A 20193-nucleotide genomic window follows, 5' to 3' on the forward strand; every position below is an offset into this window, starting at 1 on the left:
ATAATCTTTGCTTAGGATGAGGTTAAAGCAGGTAAGACTGCAAAGTTTCCTTTTAAAGTAAAATTTGTGGCTGGGAACAGTGGCTTACACCTGTAATTCCAGGAGGCTGGGGAGTATCACTTGAGGTCAGGAGTTCAAGACTGGCTGGGGTAATGTAGCAAGACCCTCTCTCTACAAAAAGTTTAAAAATGAGCTGGGTAGGCGCTGTGCACCTGTAATCTCAGCCATTTGGGAGGGCGAGGTGGGAGGATTGCTTGAGGCCAGGAGTTTGAGACCAGCCTGGGCAACATAGCAAGACCCTGTCTCTTCAACAACAAAAATTAAAAATTAGCTGGGCATGGTGGCACACATAGTCCCAGCTATTTGGGAGGCTGAGGTGGAAGGATTGCTTGAGCCCAGGAGTTTGAGGCTGCAGTGAGCTATGATTGCATCCTGTACTCCAGCCTGGGCAACAGAGTCAGACCCTGTCTGAATTTTTTTTTTTTTTCCAAAATAGAAAAGCGAGGCCAGGTGCAGTGACTCACATCTGTAATCCCAGCAGCACTTTGGGAGGCCAAAGCAGGCGGATCACCTGAGGTCAGGAGTTTGAGACCGGCCTGGCCAACATGGTAAAACCCTGTCTCTACTAAAAATACAAAAATTAGCCAGGTATGGTGGCAGATGCTTGTAATCCCAGATAGGAGGCTGAGGCAGGAAAATAACTTGAACCCTGGAGGCGGAGTTTGCAGTGAGCCGAGATTGTGCCACTGCACTCCAGCCTAGGTGACAGAGTGAGACTCCGTCTCAAAAAAAAAAAAAAAAAAAAAAAAAAAAAGTGAATGAATGTAAAGAAAGGTGAGTCATGGAACAGGCGGAGAAAGCCAGGCAGCACCTGCAACGCCTGGCCTTTGAGACATGCTCTTCTAGATTCCTCTCCAATCCCAGGTCCTCCAGGGCCGGCTTGTGTGTGGATACATTTGGGGAAGCAGAACTTACTATTCCTCCCTTTCCGTTTGTGGTGGGTGCTGATTGTTAGCCGGTTCTTTGACAGGAGTGTAAAGAAACTTCCTTGTGAGCTTTGGAGGACTCAGGGCCACCCGAGATGACTCAGAGCCTGTCCCCACCCTCTGTGGGTCCTCCTTTCTCCTGAACACAGCTGCCTGGTGCCTGACTCCCTCCTCTGGTGCCCAGGGACATGTTCCCTCTTAATGGTGGCCCCAGCACAGGTGTGATTGGGCCCATGTACATGGCTGGTGGCCTCCTGCCTTGGTTGAGGGTGGCCTGGCTGCTTGGGACTTCTGTGGGTCCTACCGGCTGGCTGACTCACTTACCACACTCACTGCTGTTTCGGAAGAACAGGAGATGAGAGGTCAGACCTTATTTCCCGAGGTTCCTCCAGCTCTAAACCAAGAACTCACTGGAGCTGAAGATACCTCAACATGCCCAGGGGCAAGGAGTCAATAATCAAGCTCACTTTTTTTGGTGGGGGTGGTATGGCACTATCTCAAGTGGATTTTATTTTGAGGGATGAGATGGAAGGCAGAAAGACACTTCCTCTCCTCTCCCTTCCTTTCTTCTCTCCCTTCCTTTCCTCTCTCTCTTCCTTTCCTCTCTCCCTTCCTTTCCTCTCTCTCTTCCTTTCCTCTCTCCCTTCCTTTCCTCTCTCTCTTCCTTTCCTCTCTCCCTTCCTTTCCTCTCTCTCTTCCTTTCCTCTCTCCCTTCCTTTCCTCTTTCTCTTCCTTTCCTCTCTCTCTTCCTTTCTTTTCTTTTGAAATGGGGTCTCACTGTGTTGCCCAGGCTGGTCTCAAACTCCTGGCCTCAAGCAATCTTCCTGCCTCAGCCTCCCAAAGGACTGGGATTACAGATGTGAGCCACTGTGCCTGGCCCCATGATTTTTCTTAGGGAGGAATTAGTCCCTGTCTGGACAGAGGCTAGATTTTGTCTCTAAGGCGCCCTCATTTTCAAACTGTTCTTGCAGCCTCTCCTGAGGGGCACCTCCGTCCAGGATTGAGCCCTCCCCCAGCCCACAGGCAGTAGCAGTCCCCACTGGCCTGGCCCCTTGGCCCTCACCTTGTTATACAGCTTCCACCACCCCCAGAAACGGAGCTGCAGGAACTTGCGCACGTTCCGCTGAATGACTTTCAGGCCCATTCTGTGAAAAGAATCCAGGGTTGAATGGGTTACAATGAAGGTGTTAGGACCTGGCTTCCCTGGGGAAGGAGCAGGGCCTGGAAATAGAAGCCAGCAGATCTTGTCCAGACACCAAAGTGCTTTCTCAACACCCAGCATTGCCCATGTGGTCTGGGGCAGGGAGATTCACGTTGGGGTCAGAGCTTAGCAGCACGATAAAGGAACTGAAGTGAAACCTGATGGAACCAGGTCCCTCCCAGATGGCACAAGGCTGAGACAGACCAGTCATTGACTCCTGCATTTTCCCTCCTCCACCAGAAATCACCCATTAGTCTCTGAATCCCACGGATCTGCAAAGATGCTGGAATCCACCCATGTCTTGTTCCCTGCAGCTTCATTCAACTGCCATTTATTGAGGACCTCCTGTGCACCAAGGCCCTGGGCTGAATCAGGCCAAGATCCCTCACATCAGCCCCTAACTGATGTCCCTGCCTTCAGTCCAGGGCTGCAGGTGGCCTGCTGATGGGAACAGGAATTCATTGCTAATTCTATGGCCACAAAGAAATAGAGTGAATCACAGGTCATCTGGGATGGACCTAACTTTTTGTTTTTGTTTTTGTTTTTGAGACAGGGTCTCACTCTGTTGCCCAGGCTAGAGGGCAATGGTGCAATTATGGCTTACTGGAACTTTGTACTCCCTGGTTCAAGCGATCCTCCTGCCTCAGCCTCCAAAGTAGCTGGGACTACAGGCATGCACCACCACCCGCTATCTTTTTTTTTTTTTTTGTGGAGATGGGGTCTCTCTATCTACTGTTGCCCAGGCTGGTCTCAAACTCCTGAGCTCAAGTGATCTCCCACCTTGGCTTCTCAAAGTGCTGGGATTACAGGTATGAGCTACCAGACCTGGCCGGACCCGGTCATTTTTAAATTACCAGGTTAGGGAGATGGCTGAAAAACATGATTCGAAGAGCAGGTATGTGGAGTGAGAATTGCTGAGTTCTAATCCTGGCTCTGCATGAACCTGTCCCAGTTCCTTAACCTCTCAGACCTCAGTTTCCACATCTGTAAAGTGGGGGTGTTGGCCCTACCATGCCCCTCTCACAGCATCATTACGTGAATCAAGTAAGAGGAAGGCTGTGAAAGTGACTTGAAACTGTAAAGAGAGGGTTTATATTAGTTGTTTCCTGTTAGGGGTTAAGCTGTGTCCTCTGAAAGGATATGTTGAAGTCCTAACCGCCAATACCTAGGAAGGGAACCTTGTTTGGGAATAGGGTCTCAGCAAATGTAACTAGTTAAGATGAGGTGGTCATACTGGAGTAAGGTGGACCCTAATTCAATGACTGGTGTCCATATAAAAAGAGGGAAGACGGGCTGGGTGCAGTGGTTCACGCCTATAATCGCAACACTTTGAGAAGCTGAGGCAGGTGGATTGCTTTGAGCCCAGGAGTTTGAGATGAGCCTGGGCAACATAGGGAGACCTTGTCTCTACCAAAAAAAAAAAAAATTAGCCAGGTGTGGTACTGTGCACCTGTAGTCCTAGCTACTCAGGAGGCTGAGGTGGGAAGATCAAGCCCAAGAGGTTGAGGCTGCCGTGAGCTATGATCACACCACTGTATTCCAGCCTGGGCCACAGAGCAAGACCCCATCCCCCTTCAAAAATAAAATTTAAGGCGATGGATATCCCAGTTATCCTGATTTTGTTATATGAATGTATCAAGTTATCATATACAACCCAAAATATGCATATCTATTAGGTATCAGTAAAAAAATTTACAAAATTCCTGTCATTTGAAACCACCCAGTGTGTGAACTTGGTTGCAGCAGCTCTGAGAGACTGGGATCTGAGAGACAGGGCTCCTTTTTTTTTTTTTTTTTTTTTTTTTTTTTGAGACAGAGTTTTGTTTCTGTCGCCCAGGCTAGAGTGCAATGGCACGATCTTGGCTCACTGCAACCTCCGCCTCCCGGGTTCAAGCGATTCTCCTGCCTCAACCTCCCAAGTAGCTGGAATTGTAGGCACCCACCACCATGCCCAGCTAATTTTTGTATTTTTTGTAGAGACGGGGTTTCACCATGTTGGCCAGGCTGGTCTCAAACTCCTGACCTCAGGTTATCCTCCCACCTTGGCCTCCCAATGTGCTGGGATTACAGGCATGAGCCACCACACCTGGCCAGCCACACGGGGTTCTTTGTGCCATCAAAGATGTTGGCATCCACCCCTTGCCTACCACGCGGTGTGGCTAGTGGAGCTGGCCCTGAGTACGTGTGGCTCCTCTGGGCCTTTGTGTCGGTGTTTGTGAGTGCTACCTTCGTTCCAGCATCTTCTTGAACTCCACCCTCATGAGGAAGCCCCGGAGGCGACACTGCAGCATCGTCATGATCTTGGCCAGACGCTCGTCCCTCATGTCCTCAAGCTTGGCCAGGATGCCCGCACGGAAGAACACCTGGGGGAAAGACGGCATGCCTTTGAAAAAGCCCGGCTGTCACCGATGGCAGCCACTTGGGGGAGCTTTAAATCAAAGAAGGGTTTTTGTTTTTTGTTGTTTGTTTTCTTTTTGTTTTTGAGAAAGGATCTCTCTCTCTCATCCAGGCTGGAGTGCAGTGGCGTCACTATGGATCACTGCAGCCTCGACCTGCCGAGCTTAAGCAATCCTCCCATCTCAGTCTCCCGAGTAACTGAAACTACAGGCACATGCCACCATGCCTGGCTAAATTTATTATTATTATTGTAGAGATATGGTATCCAGACTGGGCCTCCCAAAGTACTGGGATTACAGGCATGTGCCACCATGTCCATTTTTAATTTTTAATTAAAAAAATTTTTTTCTGAGATGAAGTCTGGCTATGTTGCCCAGGCTGGCCTTGAACTCCTAGACTCAAGTGACCTTCCTACCTCAGCCTCCCAAAAGGCAGGAATTATAGACATAAGCCACCATGCCCCGCCTATTGATGTTTTAAAAATCCCCCCAGGCCAGACACGATGATTCACACCTGTAATCCCAGTGCCTTGGGAGGCCAAGGAGGGCAGATCATGAGATCAGGAGTTCAAGACCAGCCTGGCCAACATGGTGAAACCCCATCTCTATTAAAAATACAAAAAATTAGCCAGGCGTGCTGGCAGGTGCCTGTAATCCCAGCTACTTGGGAGGCTGAGGCAGGAGAATCACTTGAACCCGGGAGGCAGAGGTTGCAGTGAGCCAAGACAGTGCCACTGCACTCTAGCCTGGGAAACAGAGTGAGATTCCGTCTCAAAAAAATAAACAAACAAACAAACAAAAAAAACTCCCCAGATGAGTCTAGTGTATAGCCAAGGTTGAGAACTTTGTTCTAGAGAAACTCCTGCACAGGACCATGAGCAAGGATGTTCACAGCAGCACTGCAGTACCGTGTGGCAGTGACAATGTCACCTACCAGTGAGGATGAAGCTTAGAAACATGGCGAAGCGATAAAAGCACGTCATGGAGGAATGTCACAGAGGGTGTGTCAAGTATGATACTTCCATGAAGCTCAAAACCAAGCACGACCTGCAGGCATATGTGCTCAAGCTATTTTTGAAAGGTAACGAAATGAGCCAGGTGGTGTGGCTTCTGCCTGTAATCCCAACGCTTTAGGAGGCCAAGGTGGGAGGATCACTTGAACCCAGGAGTTGGAGAATAGCCTTGGCAACATACTGAGACCACATCTCTATAAAAAATACAAAAATTAGCCAGGTGTGGAGGTGTGCACCCGTAGTCCCAGCTACTCGGGAGGCTGAGGTGGGAGAATCGCTTGAGCCCAGCAGTTTGAAGCTGCAGTGAGCTGTGATCATGTCACTGCACTCCAGCCTGGGCGACAGAGCAAGGCCATGTCTCTTAAGAAAAAAAAAAAAAAAGGAATGGTTCATGTCAGAATTCAAGACAGGGTTACTCCTAGGGGTGGGAAGCGGGTGGGGGAGGAAAGACATGTAAGGTTGACATTCTGGGCTTTTCAGTGGGTTCACAGGGTGCTGGTTTTATTATTATGTTTCATAATGTAACACCTTTTTACAGGCTTCAAATAGGACATAATAGAAACTTTTAGAAGGAGAGAAGGTGCCAGGAGACCTGCATTCTGGCCTTAGCCTGCCTTGGATGTGCTGTGTGTCTGACTGTGGTTAAGTCACTATCCCTTTGGGGGACCTAGGCCTCCTCTCCTATCTGGGGAGAATGCCGCCTGCAGGGCCCCTGGGACCTCTGAGCTGCAGGAGCCCAAGATGCCACACGGGGCCAGGGAGGACAGCACCCAGCTGAGCCACTGTGGGCAAAAGATGAGGAAGAATGCTCTCTGCCCCCTAAAAGGCCCCCAAGGAGCTGGACATCGCAAGGTAGAGAAATCGGGCTTGATGTTATAAAACGTTTCCTGATATTTCAAAATTAATTGGCGTTGAGGTTTGGTCTTTGAAACAAGCATGTGGCTGGGGGTGGGGCCCACCTGAGCCACCTCCAAACATAGGAACGCCATTTGCAGTCAGAACCATCCTGTTCTTTGTTCTGCTCCTGCTGCCAGTCTGCCTAGTCCTCAGGGAGCAAAGCTGTCCCCAGCAGCCCTGGGCCTTCCCCTGGAACTGACGTGCCTCATGCAACCCTTGTACAACAGCAGGATGCTGTCTGTTTGGCCAGGTGGTAAATGGGCCAGATTCTGAGCTGTGCCAGATTCTGAGATACCAGCTCCGGCTTCCCTGGCCACACGACCGGCGCCAGTGGGCCCGATGCCGACTAGCTGTGTCCCGCCTCGTTCTGTGAAGTTGGGCATGCCATCTCCACCCCCTCTCCAGGCTTTCTTAAGTTCCCCATCTGTCAAGGGTGGGTGGGGAAAGGAGGGGCCTGCTGGTTTCTAAGATTCTTTCCAGCTCAAGTATTCAACGATCCTGTCTCCAAACCTCGAGTGTCCCCCGCAAGTCAATCGAGCTATTTACAGCACATCTTAATTGTGAAGGAGGCCAAAACAAACAGTTCCGGCAGGTTCTAGGGCAGTGTTACAATTCCACACACACAGTGTTATAAAGCAAGCTCCAGGGAGTGAGGGACTCGTTCTGTTCTCTTCACTGTGTGTCCCTAGAGCCTGGAACCCTGCCTGGCACACAGTAGGCGCACCATAAGTGTTTGCTGAGTGACCAGATGCATTAGAGGCACAGGCATGCTGGAAGCTCTCATGCCAAGCCTGCGTCATGCTTGAGAACTTGGAAGGAGAAATGATCTGCTCCAGGCAGCTCAGAGGTAGGCTTTGAGCCCAGCTCTCCTCATTGCAAAGCCAGTGAACCTCCTGTGTCATGGGGCGATCATGTTGGGGTGCAGTCTGTTGGTGGGGGGCAGGTGGGGCGGCTATGGAAGGACATCTGGCACCACTGGCCTGGCCAGCCTTTACAACCCCACCAGGATGCTGCGGGGCCAGGAAATGGGATAGACCCAGGGCAACTCAGGCCCCATGAGTCAGGAGCAGGAGGCTGCTCTGTCTGAGTCAGTCCCGACTCAGCCGCCGGCTCAGAGCTGGGCTTACAGTGCTTCATTGTCCAGGTTCCGCCCAAGCAAACTTCCCCATGGGTCAGATCCGGGACCTTGATTCTGATTGGCCCTTTTTATTCTTGGAAACTCAAGGCTGAGGCCAGGTGCAGTGGCTTATGCCTGTAATCCCAGCGCTTTGGGAGGCTGAGGCAGGAGGATTGCTTGAGCCCAGGAGTTTGAGACCAGCCTGGGCAACAGAGTGAGACCCCATCCCTACAAATAATTTAAAACATTAACTGGGTGTGATGGTGTATGCCTTAAGTCCCAGCTACTTGGGAGGCTGAGGCAGGAGGATCACTTGAGCCTGGGAGTTCCAGGTTGTAGTGAGCTATGATTGTGCCACTGCACTCCAGGAAGACCCTGTCTCAAACAAAACAAAGCGTAGGGTTCTAAGAAATATTCTACCATGATTGACTTCCCCTCTGAGCTGAACTGGGTTCTATGCATGTTGCCTCTAATCTCCCCAAATTCTATGAGACTTGCATGATCAACCCTGATTTTTCAGGAAACTGATGCTCTCAGCAACTGGCAGACTTGCCCAAAGCAGGCCATTGGTCAGTGACCAGGTGGAATCCATACCCCAAAGCCCACCTTCTTGGGAAAAGGCTGAGGGAGGTGTGTAGAGGGAGACCGCCCACCAGACCCTACCTTGGTGTGTCCAATTTTGTATTCGTTTGCATCCAGGTCAATGGCTGCAAGAAGCAGCTCTGAGGCCTTTTTGTTGTCCACGAACCCCTGGGGAATCACGTTGGGGTTCAGCACTTGGTACCTGGCAGGACAGAGATGATTGACAGTCATCACTGTGCCCAAGCCGACAGCACATAAAACATGTTCATGCGGTTATCTGCTGGTCTTTGGGATGGACTTTGGACAGGCACTAGACTTGTTTGACAGATGCCCCAGTGAGGCAGAGAGATGAGATCAATAGGAGGCTCTGGAATAAGGGCTCTAGCTTGGGAGTGGACATTGGTGTGGGTTGGGGGTATAGGGAGAAGCTGTTTCTAGAAATGAAGACACCAAAAATCCCTTCCTGATAGAGGCTGAAGTTGAGAAAAGGGCATTGACTCAGATATCAGAAAACAGCTTTTATAAAAAATTTATTATTTATTTATTTATTTTTTATCCTGACCTGTGAGCAGCCCTCTTTGTGATCTTGGACACAAAAGTCCCCAACTGGGGACTTCAGAGGGGCTTGGATAAGGTGACCTCTAGTGACTTTTCCTGATCCATCAATCTGTGGTCTTATGTTCTAGGAAGTTAGAGAAGGTAGAAGAAGATCATTTCTAAGGTGGAGGTATTAGTTACCCAGTGTTCCTCCAGAAGCCCTGAGGTAAGAATTCAAGTGCAAGTAGTTTACCTGGAAAGTGGCAGAGTGGGGAATGGGCAGAAAGCCAATGAAAAGCATGTTATGGAGGCAGTTAGCACAACAAGCAACCAAAGCTTAATGGTGCTTGGGATCACTGGGAGCCACAGCGTGAGTATTTACACCAAGGAAATGGGCAGACACTAGCAATTAGGGCTTCTTTTTTTGGACCTGGGAGCCCTTGTTAAACATTTACCAACACACTGCTATCTGAGCACATGTGTGGAAAATGTCTCAGACTTAGCTACCTGAAGGGTGAGGGAGCTGAGGTATTTATACACCAGCTCTCCTCAGTCACTGATTGAGGGCTCCTTCCAGGGAGGCATTAATTCCCAGGACAGCTTGCCAAGGAGGGGTAAAGAAGCATCCAGCAGCCAAGAAATGCAAGGGCTGGCAGTTGAAATTTGGGCCAGCATCTATGGCCATACCTCCCTGAACATACCCAATCTCATCTGAAATTTGGGCCAGTGTGTACTAAGGTAGTGACTGACAGTGAGGTGGTATTGACAGAGCACCATTGTGTCTGCTGCAGTGGGATGTGACTTATCAGTTGGTCAACTCCTGGGCATCTAAGCCTTGCACTGAGGGAGATATCACTCACCTCTGTTTGAACTCCGGGTACTGCAGCCTGTTTGGGAAGCCCTTCCTGCAGATTCGGATGCCTTCCAGGACACCATTGCAAGCTAGCTGGTGCATGATCAGGTGGGCATCCACCACACCTGCCAAGGGGGAGGGTGCAAGATGGAGAATCCCTCCTCTGGGGTGGGACAGGCCAGTCCTGGCCACTCAAGGAAGCTGAACTGAGCATCTGTGCCATCATCCCCAGGCTTCTCCTGTCACTGTCCTGGAGGCCCCAGGTCCCCCACCATTTGACCAATGCCCAAAAGCTCCCCTGAGTTTGATTTCTAGCTGGTTGGGCACTATTCTGCTTTATAAAGCAGCTAGAATATGATTCTTGGATGACCCATTGTTGAGATTTCTCTCTGAGCCTTGTTTTGCCCCCATCAGCCTTGGTGATGAAAGGTGGACTTAATTTGGAATGAAAACTAACTTCATAGAACCTCAGGACTTCCAGCAGGGAGCCGTGACCCCACAACATACCCGATTGCTTAAACTCATTGGGGACAATACAGCGGACAAAATGGGGTGCGGTGCTATGGAGGGTGGTCATCAGCTTGTTCAGCTGCTCCTGGGGTTGGAGGACAGAGAACGAGTGAGTGAAACTCTGCATTGATGTTGCAGGACATCTGCACCCAGGAGAGGTATTTTATTTAGAATTTATTCACTTAAAACTGAATTAAAACTCAGCCATATGTGGTTAGTGGCTACCATATTGGGCAGTGCAGAAGAGAACGGTTCATCATTGCAGAGAGTGCGGTTGGGCAGCACTGCTCTCAAGGTCCAATGACTTGCTCAAGGGGCCGTGGTTTGTAAGAAGTGGGGCCCCTCCAGATTAAGAGCTGGTTCATTGTAGAATCTCAGTACCAGGAGGAACTGTAGGGTCTATGTGGGCAAAGCCCTGTCCACTGTTAACTTCCCTAATGGATGCTCCCTCCTCCTCTGCTTGGATATCTCCAATGAGGTGGCCTACTCTGCCTTGGAACAGCCTGATTCTTGAAAAGTGTTGACATCTTGCTTTGTGCAACATCTCCTTGTAGACTGCACTTTGGAAGGTAATGCCCAAACTTCATGGAAGTTGTAGCCAGCCTAAGACCTGCCAGCCATCTCTAGGACACAAGATCTTGGGCATTGCTATCTCGCGTGGTCACACGGCACAAATCCCTTTACTCTCCAGGTTTAAATCCAAAAATGATATAGTTGGACTGGGCCTTCTGTAAAGCTCTCTTCTGCCCAATGGTCCTTTGATTCTGTGGCCTCTTCAGAAGGAAACAGACCCCTCCAGGTAAAGAGGTGATCATAGACAGAGAAATGAAATCAGGCTGCCCCGGGTCATGAAGCAGCAGCCAGACCACCCAAGATTGAAAGGGAGGGTTGGGGGCACCCCTGCTTACCCTGTAGAAGTTGGAGACTGTCATGAAGGAGGAGCCTCTCTTCTGCTTCTTGCTTCCGGCTGAGGAAGGGACAAGCACGTTTCACGTCAGTACCCAGTGTGGAGAAAGGCAGCCTCATTAAGCACGCTGCACCTAAGCACACCCATTCTTTGGATTCAAAACGGCTTATCTTGGGGCTGGATAAGGGGGACCCTCACATGAGGAAAATGAGATCTACCAGGGAGTGGTCAAATGGGCTGGCTACAGCGTAATTGTCAAAAGAGCTGCTGTGCTCCTTGGGAGGGTGCAGCCTTTTGTGATTTCTGGTGCAAGGTGACAAATTACTCCCATTGCCTGGGGAAGAAGAAGCACCCATAGACCACGGGAGAAGGTGCACTTTGGTGGTGAGACCAGGGAGACTGGTGTTTCTGGCCCCACTAATTGGCAACCCTATGGGGCAGCATCCACCAGGGCATTCCTCTATGAGCTCCATGACCTCTATTGGATGGGAGGCAGGGCTGAGCTTGGCATTTGCTTCTGACAAGGGAGAGGGAAACAGGAAAGAAACACAGAACATCTGGGTGTCAACTTTTCCAAAGCAGTATCCATCCACCTAGATGCGAGATGTGCCCAGCAATCAGGTCAGTCATTGGAAGCTCCCAGGTTGCCTCTACATGCCTCTTTTGCAGTATCATCCATGGCCTATCTCAGCCACTTTTCATTCATTCATTCATTGGTTCACTCTCTTACTCATTCCGCAGGAGTTGAATCAGAGAGTTTTGGTTCCTTCTTTCCATTTTGGCCACAAAATGGCATCAGCACAGGGAGACTGGACACAACAAGGGGTCAGCCCTACCTGCAGCCTCCTCTTCTTTGAAGAGAAGGGCCAGGATTGCCACAGTCGATTTCTGGAACAAGCCCACCACTGTTTCATTCAGGGGGTCTTTGTTCTTCTCCAGCCAGCCTGTGATGTTATATCCCACCTGGAGAGGGCAAACACGAGTGCATAACTTTGAGGTCCAGCCTCCCCCTTTCAGGTGCCACAGCTAGAGCCCCTCTTACAGCTCTCTCCCGTTCTCAGCTCCCAGGACCAAATTTCACTCCCATGTCCTGGGGCTCCAGTTCTTGTCCTGATAACTTGCCTTGTGTCCTGGGATGCCCCTGAAGCCCCATCTGAGTTGGAGGCTCCATCATCTGCCTTCTTGGGCGTTTGCAGTTTGCCCATCTAGGATACCCCAACTCTGAGCTTTGCACATAAACCCAGACTCCTCTGCTACTCTCTCCTGGACTGTGTGACCTTCTCTTGCACAGCTTACTCTGCTGGCCACACTGACCCTCCCTGACCTTGGGTCTTTTTCTGCCTAGTGGTTTGCTGTCAGTGACTGACCGTGGCTGTAGAATCGTGAGCTACATGAAGAAATCTCTTCGCTTGGAAGCATGCAGCCCCTCTTGAAACACTGTAGGGTCTCTTCTTGCTAGGGGAGCATGCACATTCTCTTATACCACTGTAGGGTCATTGGCTGGTGGAAAGGGGGCTCCATCCATCCAGCACTGGGGACTGCATATATCCAGGTAATTGGACATCCACTAATTTCTGCTTCCCATCTTGCCACATGGTCCCCACTGCAAGGGTAAGGAGGAAGGAGTCTTTCAGGTCCTTCCATTGAGCACAGAGAAGTGAGGTAAGTAGAGGAGATGCCAGAACTTCTGGGCTTGCCATCTCCTGTGCAGCACAAAGACATTTGTCATCTCTGTGCCTTATTTTAGGGCCTTCTTGGAAATGCACAGGTCCCACTTGACTTTGAATGTTCCATTGCTATAAATAAGGAACTCTTCTCAGTTCAGTGTGGGAAGAGGGGATGGAGAGCTGCAATTTGGTCCCAAGCCTGCTGTTTGCTCCAAGTATCGGCCAAATCCATTTTACAAGCAATTGGCATTACGGTTATGGTTGATGGTATCATAAAACCTTGGCCCTGATGCCCAATGCCATCATGACTTTCCCGACAGCTCCGTCTTAAGGCTGCTGTTTCGTGGCAGTCAAGCCCATGGAGGCTCAGCAACCTCTGTGGGTAACAGGAACATTGGCACTTACAGCGATAATAAAATCCCGAGGAAACCAAATGCATTCTCATAAGCTGGCAGGACGAATGTCACCTCCCCTATTAATTATGCAAATGCAACCTGAGTCCTGGCTGCACTTAATTTCCCCACTTCCCAAGGATTAAGTTTGTCACGAGTGAAAAAACCACTCTATAAATGTCACCTTGTTGGTTTGGTGGCTACAAGCTGTCAGATAGCCAAGTTATCAGTTGGGAGTAATTAATGGGCTTGTGGAATTTTTTTGTTGTTTATTCTTTTTTGTTCTTTTTGCAAGTATTGTCATTTCTGGCCAAGACTGAACTTCAGCTGTCAAACCAAGGGCCCGGACAAGTCTGATGGGCCTGGGCAGGGTGTGGCCTGGACAGGTCTGATAGCTGCTCCCCAATGGATATCTCCTTTAGAGAAGTGATGAGGAGGTGTGAGCGGCACTCATTTCAATTGGCTGATCACCCTGTTATACCATGGTTGTGCTAGTGGAAGCGGGACGTGTCTGGAGAGGTATGTCAGCATGTACCTACAATAGTGGCAGTGATGGCAGCCAGCTGGGACCTGAAACACAGAGGGACCCTGAGGCCAGTACTCACGGTGCCTGCGTAGTGAACGAGCTCGAAGTGGGCCTCAGGCCCCTTGCCCTTGCCCCCCTTGGGCTTCAGGAAGTTGCTGGACTTGCCCAGGTGATTGTCATACAGGGCTGCCTTGAACGTGGCATCCGTGGCTTTGGGGAAGACACACTGTTCCTCCAAGATGGAGAAGATGCCCATGGGCTGGGAGGGAAGGGAACAGGGTGATGTTAGAGGAGGTTGCAGGTCCCAAAAGAGGTCAAACTGGCACTGAGCCCAGGGCCAGTGTAGAGATGCATCAGACACCCACGTGGCCATCCAGGAAGCAGGACTCTGTGCAGTGACATCTGGAAACAGTGCCTGGTGACATCTGGGAACAGTGCCTGGTGCTCTGTGGCCTTGTCATTAAACACCATGGCCATTAAGACTTGAAAGAGGCTGAATTCATCGAGTCCAACAGAAGGGAAGACTGAGATCTGAAGGGACCAGATAGCTTCCCAAATGCTAATCCCACTAAACAGTGGCCCCTGGCAAGCTTGGCCTTCTGAAAAATGGGGACGTCAATGCCACCTGTGCTCTTTGCTTTTGTTTTTTTTATTTAATTTATTTGTTTTGAGACAGAGTCTCGCTCTGTCACCCAGGCTGGAGTGCAGTGGCGTGAGCTCGGCTCACTGCAACCTCCGCCTCCAGGTTCAAGTGATTCTCCTGCCTCAGCTGCCCAAGTAGCTGGGATTACAGGTACCCGCCACCACACCCAGCTAATTTTTGTATTAGAGATGAGGTTTTACCATGTTGGCCAGGCTGGTCTCAAAACTCCTGACCTCAGGTGATCCACCTGCCTTGGCCTCCCAAAGTGCTGGGATTACAGGCATGAGCCACCATGCCTGGCCACAATACACATTCTTGAAGGGGACTATTTGCTGAGACCTTCCATGGATGTGGTTATAGGCGAAACTATTGTATTGCCTGGGTCAGAGCCTGACTCTGCCACTCACAGGTTGTGGGACCTTGGACAAGCGAGTTCCCTTCTCTGTGCCTCAATGTTCCCATCTGTGAAATGGGTGTAATGAAAGTATCCCCTCCCCCACATACAATAGGTTGTGATGATCCAGTGAATGGTGGCATACAATAGCCCAATGAACAGTAGTCATTGCAGTCACTTCAGTACCCATTTTGCAGATGGGGAGCTAGAGGTCATACCAAGGAAGGTCATCAGTGGTGTCACTGACTTCCCTGAAGCCAAGTGCCACCTCCCTGCATGCGCCAGTGACATCCCTTGGCCCTGGCCTCTCTCCAAGCCCCTCCTTTGAGAAGCAAGTCACCTTTTCCAGGAGGTCGATGCAGGCCTGCAGGTCGAGGCCAAAGTCGATGAAGACCCACTCGATGCCTTCCCTCTTGTACTCCTCCTGCTCCAGCACGAACATGTGGTGGTTGAAGAACTGCTGCAGCTTCTCGTTGGTGAAGTTGATGCACAGCTGCTCAAAGCTGTTGAACTGTGGTGGCAGGAGGGCAGAAAGAGGGGTGTCAGCACAGGCACAGACAGAGCCTCTCCTAGGATTGAATGAAGTGACCAAAAGCAACACAAAACTTTGCAGAGGGCCCACTAGTGTCAGGCACTGCCCTAAGTGCCTAACAATGGCCATTTAGCACCCTATGAGAAGCAGCTCTCTGTTCCCTCTTCTACAGAGGCACAAAGTGGTTTAACACATGCCTCCGGCCACACAGTATGATGTTCAGACCCAAAATCCAGGCAACCAGACTTCAGCCCTGGATGGTAGACAGGTAGATGGTAAAACCCTGTCTCTACTAAAAATACAAAATTAGCTGAGCATGGTTGCACATGCCTTTAACCCCAGCTACTCGGAAGGCTGAGGCGGGAGAATCACTTGCACCCAGGAGGCGGAGGTTGCAGTGGGCTGAGATGGCTCCACTGTACTCTAGCCTGGGCAAAAAGTGTGAAGCTCTGTCTCAAAAACAAAACAAAACAAAACAAAAAACACAAATAAAAATAAAAAAAAGAGATGAGGTCTCACCCTGTTGCCCAGGCTGGTCTCAAACTCCTGGGCTCAAGTGATCCTCCCACCTCTGCCTCCCAAAGTGCTGGGATTACAGACATGAGCCACTGCATGCGGCCCCAGTCTGAATAGAAATCATTGAAGAAAGAACCATTTTCTTTCCAGGGATGGAAATCACTCGAAATGCTCTATGGATCTGAACCCCATATGCCTGAGGGCAGTTTGTCTTTTTCTCTGTAGTTTTTCTCCTCCTCATCTGTAAGATGAAGGAGTTTAAGGGGTGATATGGTTTGGCTCTATGTCCCCACCCAAATCTCATATCGAATTGTAATCCCCACATTGGATCATAGGGTCAGATTTCCCTCATGCTGTTCTCGTGATAGCAAGGGAGTTCTCATGAGATCTGATGGTTTAAAAGTATTTGGCACCTCCTGCCTTGCTCTCTCTCTCCTGCCACCATGTAAGACGTGTCTGCTTCCGCTTTGCCTTTCACCGTGATTGTAAGTTTCCTGAGGCCTCCGCAGCCATGCAGAACTGTGAGTCAATTAAGCCTCCCTTCTTTATAAATTACCCAGTCTCAGGTAGTTCTTTATAGCAGTTTGAAAATGGACTAATAAAAGGGGTTTACAAGCTTTTTTTTTTTTTTTTTTAATGTGGTGAGCTGATAAATCAGCTCTTCTTAAAAACCAAACCCCTGATTTATAGTGTTTGCCAATTTCCATGGTGTAAATATTCAAGCCATGGCTAATTTCAAGCTATCAACATGATGTCAACTGGCTCACAGAATTCCTGAAAATAACACAATCTTGTTAGCCAGTACAGGCTGGCTTCAGCACACCACTCATCCCATCCTTAAAGTTCACACCATTCTTTATGACTTGGAACCATACAAATGAAGCTGGAAATTTCTGGAGTCCAAAAGTCAGAGATCCAGTGGCAAACCGAGATTGGTCCCAAAGTGCCCCCGCGCCCGGCCCGTTCAGGACTTGGAACCAAGGTGAGAAAAAGTCAGAGATCCAGTGGCAAACTGAGATTGGTCTGCCCCAGGTCCAAGGTGAGAAACATGAGAATTTTATAACTTATACAAGCAAAAAAGTAGCTTACATAAGGAGGACAGCCACCCCAAAGCAAAAACCAAATGCAAGGCCAGGCCCACCTCAAAGATCTCAAAGCCAGCGATGTCCAGCACTCCAATGAAGAACTGCCTCTGCATCTTGGTGTCCAAGGTCTTGTTAATCCTGGCCACCAGCCACTTGAACATCTTGTCGTAGACAGCCTTGCCCAGAGCCCCAATGGAGTTTTGGCACTGTTCCATGTTCTGACCTTTTTGCACAAACTCATTGCCGACTTTGACCCGGGGCCTGGTGATGCCCTTCTGCAGTTCACCAGAGTTGAGACCCATGAGATGGGCGACTTTGTCAGCCACTGAGTAGAGATGGAAAAATCAGGTGAGTGCAAGGAAGATGTTGCCATGTCCAGGAGAAACCTGGCAACATCTCTTGTGGTTCAGGGATGGGGAGAAAGGCAGGGTGGAGGAGATCCCATTTTGCCAATGAGAAAACAAAGACGTGGTAGTTTCTACACTTGCTCAAGGTCAGGTGGCAGCTGGGCAAGGTGGCTTATGCCTGTGATTCCAGCACTTTGGGTGGTTAAGGTAGGAGTTTGAGACCAGCCTGGGCAATATAGCAAGACCCCTTTCTACAAACAGAAAAAAAATCAGCCAGGTGTGGTGGCGTGCACCTGTAGTCCAGCTACTGAGGAGGTTGAAGCAGGAGGATCATTTGAGCCTAAAAGGTTGAGACTGCAGTGAGCCACAATTGTGTGACTGCACCTCTGCACTCCCACCTAGGCAACAAACCGAGACCTTGTCTCAAAAAATAAATACAAATTAAAGCAACAACAACAACACAAAACCAAAATAACGTCTTGACTCTCAATTGTGCCTTTCTGAAAATATCAATGTCTGAACATACATGGTTTGCAGCCACATAGAGCTGGCATATCCCTAAAATGGTCACAAAGCCCTGGAAAGCAGGGAACTCCCCACACTGGCCACCTTGTCTCTGAGCAGCCCCAGCCCCAGCACCCACCCTCAGTGGTGTCCACTTCAGCTTGCTCCTCTCTGGGCTTCTGCTTGAACTTCATGTTCCCAAAGTGCATGATACCTCCCGTCAGCTTATACACGGCCATCTTCTCCTCGGCACTGAAGCCCAGCACATCAAAGGCTTCCTGCAAAGCAACAGAGATGAAGTCACGTGACCCCTGGCCTCTCATTCTACATAGTGGAGGCCACGCCAAAGGGCCACTGTGGCAAGGCATGGACGCTGGAATTGGACATCCCCTGAACAGGGAGAGTTCTGTTTTCCTCCAAGGGGCCCAGATCAGATGTTCTGCAATATAGTCATTTTATTTATTTACAATAACCTCTCTGGCTTCTGTTTCATCATCTGCAAGATGGTGATGATAAGGATAGATCAGAATGATGTGACAACGTTTAGTCCAGTGCTTGGCACATAGTAAGTGCTCAAGAAAGGGAGGTATTATTATTGTTATTTTATTTTATTTTTTGAGATTGGGTCTTACCTTTTTGCCCAGAATAGGGTACAGTGGCACGATCATGGTTCACTGCAGCCTAGAACTCCTGGGCTCAAGTGATCCTCCCACTTTAGCTTCCTGAGTACCTGGGATAACAGGTGCGTGCCACCACACCTGGCTAATTTTATTTATTTATTTATTTATTTATTTATTTATTTATTTATAGATGGAGTCCTCCCTCTGTTGCCCAGGCTGGAGTGCAGTGGCACAATCTCTGCTCCCTGCAACTTCCACCTCCTGGGTTCAAGTGATTCTCCTTCCTCAGCCTCCCAAGTGGCTGAGATTACAGGCATGCACCACCACGCCTGGCTAATTTTTTGAACTTTTAGTACAGACGGGGTTTCACCATGTTGGTCAGGCTGGTCTTGAACTCCTGACCTCAAGTGATCCCCCTGTCTTGGCCTCCCAAAATGCTGGGATTACAGCTGTGAGTCACCATGCCTGGCCAGTTATTTTATTTTATTTTTTTGAGATAGAGTCTTACTTTGTTGCCCAGGCTAGAGTGTGGTGGCATGATCATGGCTTATTGCAGCCTAGAACTCCTGGGCTCAAGTGATCCTCCCACTTTAGCCTCCTGAGTAGCTGGTTATCATAACAGGTGCGTGCTACCACACCCAGCTAATTTTAAAATTTTTTTTGCAGAGACGGGGTCTTACTATGTTGCCCAGGCTGGTCTCAAACTCCTGGACTCAAGCAATCCTCCTGCCTCGGCCTTCCAAAGCACTGGGATTAAAGGTGTAAGCCACTGTGCCTGGCACTATTATTATTGTTAAGGCTTCATGCCAGGTACTAGGTGAGGGGAAGGCAAAGATAAATCAGGAATTGATTCTGTTGTCCAAGAGGAGAGAGAACCTAGTACACAAATAATCCTAACAGGAGTCATGAGTGCTGAGTGTCGTAAGAGGAGCCAGAGGGTGTGGTGGGGACCGGAAGAATGACAGAGTCACTTCTAGCTGGGCTGGGGAGGAGGAAAAGTTGCCTGGGGTTGATGGCCCCTGAAGTCCCCATGGAATTCTAGTTCGACTCTGCAAAGAGAAACTCAGCTTGCTAAAATGGGCTTGGAATAAAACGCTGACTGCAACCCCAGAAATCTCCAGGGAAGATCTGGGCAGCTGTCTGGCAACTCTAAGTGGGCTCCTGTCCCCACCGCCACCCCGATCTAGTGGCCATGCACGCAGAGTCCCAAGCCTTCTCCCCGTCCTGTTCCAGCTCTGCCTGCCCACTCACGTCTGTGATCTGCAGCTCCTCCTTGTCGTCCATGTTGTCCACCGTGGTGACGCCTTGGCTGACCCAATGGTATTCCTTAGGGTTGGGGACCAGCAGCAAACTCTCTGCCAAGAGCAGCAAAGCAGGTTAACCAATGGCGGACATGCGGTTTTCTTCTCTGCCATCTCTAACCTCTCCTCCCTTCCTCCCTCCCTCTCTCCATCCCTTCTTCCTTTCCTTCCTCTCTCTCTCTCTTTCTCTCTGTCTGTCTTTCAACAGGGTCTGGCTCTGTCACCCAGGCTAGAGTGTGGTGGCACAATCATAGCTCACTGCAGCCTTGAATTCCTGGGCTTAAGTGACCTGCCTGCCTCAGCCTCCTGAGTAGCTGAGACCACAGGTACCACCACACCTGGCTAATTTTTGTTATTTATTTATAAAAAAAATTTTTTTTGAGACGGAGTCTCGTTCTGTCACCAGGCTGGAGTGTGGTGGAGCAATCTCGGCCCACTGCAACCTCTGCCTCTCGGGTTCAAGCGATTCTCGTGCCTCAGTCTCCTAAGTAGCTGGGATTACAGGTGCGCACCACCACACCTAGCTAGTTTTTGTATTTTTAGTAGAGATGGGGTTTCACCATGTTGGCCAGGCTGGTTTTGAACTCCTGACCTCAGGTGATCTGCCTGCCTTGGCCTCCCAAAGTACTGAGATTACAGGTGTGAGCCATTTTTTATTTTTTGTAGA

At 49.7% G+C, this 20193-nt stretch overlaps 2 protein-coding genes across 2 annotated transcripts in view; both read right to left on the bottom strand.

Moving 5' to 3' along the window:
* Nucleotides 1-20193, bottom strand: part of ARPC1A (actin related protein 2/3 complex subunit 1A) — a 374209-nt gene that overhangs the window by 92514 nt on the left and 261502 nt on the right. The window lies entirely within an intron of this gene.
* Nucleotides 1-20193, bottom strand: part of LOC126950446 (myosin-16) — a 74532-nt gene that overhangs the window by 37571 nt on the left and 16768 nt on the right. The window contains exons 9-20 of the mRNA XM_050783938.1: nucleotides 19473-19580; nucleotides 17745-17879; nucleotides 16811-17079; nucleotides 14962-15132; nucleotides 13664-13843; nucleotides 11836-11962; nucleotides 11001-11059; nucleotides 10090-10177; nucleotides 9590-9707; nucleotides 8274-8394; nucleotides 4414-4550; nucleotides 2050-2131 (exon numbers count right to left, since the gene is read on the bottom strand). Of these exons, the coding sequence (XP_050639895.1) occupies nucleotides 2050-2131; nucleotides 4414-4550; nucleotides 8274-8394; nucleotides 9590-9707; nucleotides 10090-10177; nucleotides 11001-11059; nucleotides 11836-11962; nucleotides 13664-13843; nucleotides 14962-15132; nucleotides 16811-17079; nucleotides 17745-17879; nucleotides 19473-19580 (1595 nt within the window). The remainder of the gene's footprint in view (nucleotides 1-2049; nucleotides 2132-4413; nucleotides 4551-8273; nucleotides 8395-9589; nucleotides 9708-10089; nucleotides 10178-11000; nucleotides 11060-11835; nucleotides 11963-13663; nucleotides 13844-14961; nucleotides 15133-16810; nucleotides 17080-17744; nucleotides 17880-19472; nucleotides 19581-20193) is intronic.

Source organism: Macaca thibetana, chromosome 3, assembly GCF_024542745.1.
Source record: "Macaca thibetana thibetana isolate TM-01 chromosome 3, ASM2454274v1, whole genome shotgun sequence".
NCBI classification, from domain to species: domain Eukaryota; kingdom Metazoa; phylum Chordata; class Mammalia; order Primates; family Cercopithecidae; genus Macaca; species Macaca thibetana.